Raw genomic sequence first — 7,978 nt, forward strand, 5'->3', positions numbered from 1 at the left:
AAACACAAATTAACTGTCACGTCACTTTAATTTTAATCCATATAATCCCTTATGTTGCATTTTGTTGTTTTATTTTTTAAAATTTTAGAGTTTGTTTTATTCTTACATAAATAATTATATTTCCTTTCATTAATCTACATGAAGGTTACTCTTTGTCAATAGATTTTAATAATGTTATACTCTCTTTAAATAATAAAGATCAAATTGACAACTGAGGTAAACTTAAGCGAATAAATCAATAAAAATTAACTTAAGAAACTAAATTGATAATTGGGACAAACTTAATGAACTAAAAGTTTTATTATTCTTACTTTTTTCCTCTAATTTAATGATGCTATCAATTTTCTGAGGAATGGTTTAGAAAAATGTAATTAATATTTCTTGAAATTTGTATTTTGCTTATAATAAAAAATTAAGAAACTTGAGGTAGTGTTTTTTATATTTGAAAACGGATTAATACTTTTTTTTAATTCATTCACCCCCCATCTATTCCAATTCTCATATTCAAATTAAATTGATGATGAGTTTCCTTCAAAATACAATGAAAACTACTCTTAAGTATGGTTCGCACTCTCAAAACTCAAGCAAAAGATAAGTGATAATTTGATTTTATTTCTTATGCATTCAAACATAAATGTAATAAGTTTGGATGTTACTGATGCCTTATATATATATAATTGACCCTTAGGTATTTTCTTGTTAGCTTTTGGTTTTTTTAAAGTTGCCATTGTGTGCGTTATATTTGCTTCCAACATATTGTGAAAATTAGGGAAACCATTATAACTCATGAATTTTATCTAAAAATTTAATAAATTTTTAACTTTACTCTCATTAAATATACATTCTTTAATAATATACTTTCTTTTATCAGCATTTAATGTAGGGTAAAAAAATTATAATAAAAAATGAATGACATGTTTTATGAATAGGATAAAAAATTATTTCTTTTTGTTTTATAAATAAAATTGGAGGGAATACCAAATAAAGAGGGTTTATTTTGGTTCAATCATTTTTGTGTCATTTTAAGAATTTAACAAGGTTCTAAAGCGTGGTTGTTTGCCTTATATTCACATATCACGAGCGTCATTATGAATGGTGAATTGGACAAACCAAGGACATCTTTATGAATCTTGGTCCAATCAATTTTGTGTCATTTTAATTTAAAAATTACTTCATCCATTAAAAAACAGAAGAAATTTTTTAGGCATTGGATATTCAAAAATATAAATTAATTTTAGTATTTTAATATGTAATAAATGCATGATTTCCAACAATACTTGTGATAAATAAATCATTTTATACTTATTTTTAAGTAAAACACCTTATTAAATAAAAATAAATATATAAAGTTGGGTGTTAGCTGAAAAATAGTCAACTAATTTATCATAGAAAAAATTACATATGGGTCTTACACAAGGTATTGTCAGTGGCCTTAATTACTTTAATTGTTAATAGACCTTATGATAATTAATTTATTTATGTGGGATTTCAATGCAATTTTTCCTTTATTATATGTTTTAAGAGCGAGAGTATTTAAGTTGAGAAAGTGTCATGATTTGCCTTCTCATATCTAGAGCGTCGTTCCTATACACAACAAGCGTATGTATTAAAAATTGTGAACTGGACAAACCTGTTGTGTTTGGATGGATAGTCATTTTGATTTGAATTTGAGTCATATTTACTATTTGAATTCATAAAATTATGAATTTAAATCTACATTTATTATAATTACTTTATAATTTTAAATGAGTCTGATATCATAGTTATTTAAAATGATAGCTATCATAGTTAACCCTCTTGTCTCTTTACATTTTCATTTCTTATACCTCCCTTTATTATTATCTTTGAATTTAAATCTAAATTCATCAATTCAAATACTATCTAAAATATTTTTAAATTGAATGAAATCATGCATATATCAACTCTGATAATGTAATACCAATTATGCAAACTTTTTTTAAAATATATAAAAGGTCATTCCACAAGATAATTGATTAAGAGAAACTAGATACAACTTACAATGTCTCTACTTAAACCAAAACCAAGTAAGTACAAATCAAACTCAGAAAGAAAGGAATTAATTCCACAATTATATTGCTTCCAGCTTGCCAGCATCTTCTATGTTCATAATTAAGTTGTATATACAATTGAATAAGAGATTCCTTGTTATTAACTACTTCAAGATATTGGATCCTAAATTAACAAGACTATGTGGGATTTTACAAGGGCATGCGTTTTGTAGCTTTGTATTCAGACACTCAAATTTTCATGGAATATATCTTCAGTTTCGTATTAATTAATTATGTTGGAGATGTATATTATAGTGCTTATATACAATTATTGGAAAGAGTTAAAACAAAGCATAAAAACATGTATGGATATATATAAATGAAGCAAGAGTGAAAGATGTGAATATATTGATGAAGAATTTTAAAATCAGGTAAAAGCCTGACCTTGATGATTATAGCATTTGTTTGGTCTAGAATGAATGACTGATCATATTGAAACTTCTTATGATAAAACTTGCATTTACTTAGTGTACTCGTATATTTTCAATCAAATCAATATAAATGAATTTTAAATTTAGAATAGGGAAAAGAATTTTAAATTCAAATATAAGTCAAAACTTATAATGCAAGAGTTAATTACAGAGAAAGTAAGAAGTTAAAAAAAAAAAAACCTTCTTTTTTTCATTTGATTAAAAAACCTTTTGCTTTGCCTCCATGCGAAGAACCAAATTGGGATCCATATATGACTTGTGTTAAATAAACCTTAATTTAGGTTATTAGTGGTTGAATTTTGGCTTATTTTTTATGGTTTAAAATAAAATTCTCATGTGAGTTAGAGAGATTTATTTGCATAGTATAAAAATCCGGGCAACTTACCTAGTTGAACTAGCAAATCCTTAAACCAATATCTTGATTAGTTTAATAAAAAGTTTTGTTTATGATCGATTTAATCATGATTTTAATTATTAACCCCTGAATTAGTACTTTGACTAGTCTGGCTTTTAATATTTTATTTATTGTATTGGTTTTTATATTTTAAACTTGAACTGTTTTTTTTTTACTGGTAAAAAAAAACTTGAACTATTTTTTTCGGCTGGATAATCTAATAACTCTTTTTACTTTTGTGGGTTGAGGGCTATTTTGTAGTTGATTTAGGGAGTTATCTGCCTCTTTTAGGTTCGATTTTGGATCATCATTAAGTGTTAGTTTTTTGTATTTAATCATTTTCTTTATTGTAATAGTTGTTAATTTTTTCAGCTTTGTTGAGTTTTTGTTGTGTTTCTAGTTATTCATTATGGATTAGTTTTAGGGAAAATGACTTCATCCGGAACTTTGTGGATTATTCCTGTTTGTTTTAACCAAGTAATCTTATGCTATATTTGGATGCAAAGAGATTTAGATTTGAGCCAAATTTATTATTTGGATAATTAAAAAAGTATGGATTTAGATTTGACCTAAATCCAAATTCAACATCAATCTTTTTGTAATTTAAAATCCTTTCTAAACTCTATTATTTCAAATCTTACATCAATCTCTTTGTAATTTAACTAGCCCATCGGTAGCACTAAATAGGACCAGATTGCCAACGAAGACCAAGACTAGGTTGCAGCTGCCAACTGGGATTAGACGATCGCTTGCATTGTAGTCTTGGTCGGAGTTGATGGTCTACTCTCAGTGGAAGTTGGTTGTCTAGTCCCAGCCGTCACCTTCACTTCAGTCTCGGACAGCACTGATGTTTCAGTCTTGATGGAAGTTAGTCGTCTTGTCCAATTGGTGCTGGAGGTTCAGTCTCAGTGGAAGTCGACCATCTAGCCTCTATCGGTGCTTGTGATTTGGTCTCGTTAGAAGTTGGTCATTCAGCCATGATCGTCGCCTATACTCTAGTCCTAGTTGACGTCAGCGGTCCCTTCCTAGTTGGTGCAAGCTGTTAGGCCTTGGTCTTCTCCTAGTTTGTGATAACAGTCCATTATTCATTGAGACTTAGAGTAACTTACAAGTGCATATAGTTAAGCTCAGACCAAATAATTCCATTGATACTTGATCATGCTTAACATGTAAATGAACTTAATTCTTATAAATCAAAGTTTTCAGAATTAGACTGGATATTGAATTGGAAAGGTCAGTGGTTCACAATTCACATGGTTTAATTGGGTTGGACTAATGGTCAAATCAGTAATGTAACAATTAAATTAAAAAATTATATATTCATATAATAATCTAAATATAAGAAATGAATATAAAATTTCTACTCAACTTAAAAATAAAACCAAATAGTTTAAGTTTATCAAGAGCATCAACATTAGCAATGCACTCAAGTTTATCTGGGTTGGCCTGTCAGGCTTGGCCTGAATTACTAGCTCAAGTCCAGCGGTTGCCTTCTTGAACTCATCATCGTCTGTATACCTAGCACAAGTCTTCAAAAGATGAACTAGGTATAAGGCCCTTTCTTTCACGTTCATGTCTCTGAGGTCCTCCTGCCTTGGTGAATCTATGCAAGGAGAGAGACAAAGAGGAATGAATTAGGGAATAGGAAGTACCAAGACATAACTAAGATCCAAACTAAGATGACAAATTTTGAAGTATTAATGAGTAATTGAAAAAAGTGACATTCAAAGGCATTTTAAGAATATAAATTATAATTAAAAACCTTAAAATTTTGAATCTTTATTAGAGTGGAATTGGAAGAAGAGGAATTGAACTGAAAATGGTTTTAAAACATGTTCGTTTTGCACATGAAACTGGGGTATTTATTTATTTATTTTTTAATGAAAGAAGTGATGGAAGAAGTGGATTCCATAGATATGAAGTGTAAAAGAGTTTCACCAATTGATGGAACTGGATTCTTTTAAGAAATGAGATCCATTATACCAAACAATCTATTTTGAGTATCTAATTATATTAGATTCGAGCAATTTGCGCGCACAAAGTAAGGGAACTTTTATATAATGAAATTACAATACAAGGGAGGGTAAGATTTTCTCTCGAGTATGATCCAAATTTGGATTTGAGAAGGTTAAGACAGGAAACTTTGGACTGCTTCTTCATGGTTCTTCACTTATTAGCTACACTGAATTCTCAATTGATGATAAAAATCACAGCTCCTACACCATAGCACAAAGCTTAGAAGAACTAAAAGAAATAGATGAGTTGCAATAATGTAGTCGAAGAACTTCTGACTTTTCTATTCTCTTGGACAAGCTCACACACCCATGGTGCTTTGAGTGTACTATTTATTATTACAGTTCATTCTTCACTATCAGACTCGAGTGAACTTACAAGTGGACATGCATTAGGACAAAAAGACATGAAAACACCTGCATTTGTATATTATTAACAAACTCAAATCAAACAATGCCATTGATACTTCATCACGCTTAACATAAAGCTGATCTTCCTATAATGCTCTTGTAAGTCCACCTTGAAATTTTCCCTTAGAACCTCCAGGCTGATACAGAAAAGAGCGGGAGATCGTTCCAGCATGTAATCAGACATTGATTGAAGTCTAGCAACTTGTATCCACTCCCATAACTCTGCAATGGCCTTGTTACTTGCAACATTGTCTCATAGTCAATAGGAACCCTCCTAAACCCGGCCAAATCAAGCAATGGGTGCCATGTCTTCAGAAACTTACCATGCCTCTCTTTTCTGTCAAATCCATCACCAATAATAATGTTCTTTATTATTATCTCCTCTCCGAGAAGCATCCTCTCCAGTATGATTCTCTCCTCTGCTTTTTCTTTTGGAACACTAGCTTCCAAGCAATCAAACAGTGGAGTATAGAAGTTCAGTGCCTTATCAAGCCTGTCTGTCAAAGAATGCCCATTGTTATCTGATTCTTTTTCTGTAATGACCATTAACTTCGGTTGGAGTTTCCAAAGGCTACTTAGAAACCACCTCATCTTAGGTGAAACACAATGCAAAGAATTTGGTGGTAGGACTGAATCAGGACTGATTTGATCATCAACTGCAAGAAGAGAATGAAGATGAAGAATAGAACTTATAGCAAGGGGCTCCCCTGGTTTCAGAGGCAATTTCTCAAAGCAAAGTTTCTCCAATTGGCTTACAATGGGTGAGAAGTGTAAGGGGATGTTCATTTTTTGAGCTTCTTGAATCAATTGAAACTCTATTTGTTCCAAAACATCTTTATTCTTATGAATCCCAGTTATCTTTATAATAAGTAGTTGGTCTCCTTGGCGTTGTTCCTTTAAAGTATGAAGAAGATATATCCATTGAGTAGCATCACATGCATTGAGATCTATAATATGAAACACTTGTTCTCTTTTCATGGCTTCAACAATAGCCTGATTGGTGATCAGATAAGAAAACTTCAAGAATGGGCAGAAGTCAATGAACAACTTTCTGTCATACTGTTGTTCTAATGTCGGCAAGGGATTCTTGACCAACCTGTAAGCAAGCCCTTTATTTGAGTACGTTACCACCATTTGCATCGGATCCCCATCAGGGGATGCAACACTAACAGTGTTCTCAAGTGCTGCACTTGCATTGTTAAAGTCACGGATTTCAGTAAACCTAGCAAAGGTTGCTTGGACACGAGGTAGGTACCGGCCCCTGCGTTCCAGTTTGATGTCTCTAAGGTACTGCATTGGTGAATCTATTCATGAAGAGTCAGATACATGAATATAGAAGCACTGACACAGATATAATATACAGACAAACATGAAAGAACCTTGAAGTATTACTCAATAATTTGGGAGGTGTTTCGTTTACCAACATCTTAACCTGGATATCATTTGTTATATTTGTATTCAACAAGTCTATTTGTTATTAGTCAATCTGCCTCTTGTCATCCAAGATTGCAGGACAAGGGCTAAGTTAGGTTTGATGACCAGGAGGTTAGAATTTGGCCGAAAGAGGTAGGGATTGCAAGAGTCTATAAGTGATTGCTGTCTAAAAAGAAGAATTTCGTTTATTCATTTTTGGTAAGCAGAGCCTTCATGCGTTCAAAATATGCATGAGCTATAGTATACCAAGCATCTTCTTAATAGAATCATTCGGGTAAGGAACCAGAAAACACGGTACGGGGGAGGAGAAATTTCGAAGAATAGATTGGAGCATGTGATCGACACTTCAAAAGTTTAAATGGGGCAAATAAAAAAAATTAAAATAAAGGTTATCTGGTGCGTATTATATCATACATGATATATAGATATTTGTGTGTGTAGAGAGAGACAGATGCTAATCGAGATAGATGATCCATGTGCTAATGGCCTTGTAATTGGCATGCATGTTCTCTTATAAGTGAAAAGTCACAGGTTTAATCCTACTTGTACTTTCAGGCTGTTAATGCCTACCTTTTTAATTTAAAAAAAAAAAAGAAAGAAAGAAATAGATGCACATGTGAATGAGTGGAAGTTGCCCCGTTTCTACCATAAGTAGGAATGTTATCGGATAAGTTCATAGACAAGGTCACACCTGCACACTTTAAAGTATTCACAAACTCTCAAGTGGATCACCCTTACATTTTCTAGATCAAAGAAGTATGATGCGTGAACGAGTTAAAACTTCAAAAAAAAAAAAAATATAAATGTCCCTTATTGACACTCCTAATTGTATGTGTTCAAATTGATATTTTCACAAATAGGTCCTGTTCATGGAAATTAGTATTCAGAAAACAGTTACAATATCAACAATTGTCGTGGGAAAAATTGATACATTAAGTAAGAAAAATGCATACTTGCTTTCTTTTTTTCTTGTCTCCCCATCTTCAAACTCATTTTATTCTAAAACTTGAAAGGAAGCTCAAATCCGAGAGTGCATACCTGCATCCATTATGAAGATCAATACACCAGAGATTCAAATTATTGATTCTCCAAAGAGAGCAAAAAAGCTGGAGTAAGGGACTTTTGGGTTCAATGAGAAGGCGAGGGAGTAAAAATTGTAAATTGATCTGTATTTCTAGTGATGAATCTCTTGCCGTTTTCCTTAAAAACCAAACAAAGGACAATGTC

At 31.7% G+C, this 7,978-nt stretch overlaps 1 protein-coding gene across 1 annotated transcript; it reads right to left on the reverse strand.

Moving 5' to 3' along the window:
- Positions 1-3,631: 3,631 nt before the first annotated feature.
- On the reverse strand, positions 3,632-6,613 carry LOC129316686 (GRAS family protein TF80-like). Its single transcript, XM_054961085.1, has 3 exons — positions 5,500-6,613; positions 4,308-4,497; positions 3,632-3,785 (listed from the first exon to the last, which is right to left on the reverse strand). The coding sequence occupies exons 1-3, from the start codon at positions 6,611-6,613 to the stop codon at positions 3,632-3,634; spliced, it is 1,458 nt and encodes a 485-aa protein (XP_054817060.1).
- Between the last annotated feature and the right edge of the window lie 1,365 nt (positions 6,614-7,978).

The sequence above is a fragment of the Prosopis cineraria genome, unplaced genomic scaffold (genome assembly GCF_029017545.1).
Source record: "Prosopis cineraria cultivar Desert tree isolate PC_DT_omini unplaced genomic scaffold, ASM2901754v1 PC7, whole genome shotgun sequence".
Classification (NCBI taxonomy): Eukaryota; Viridiplantae; Streptophyta; class Magnoliopsida; order Fabales; family Fabaceae; genus Prosopis; species Prosopis cineraria.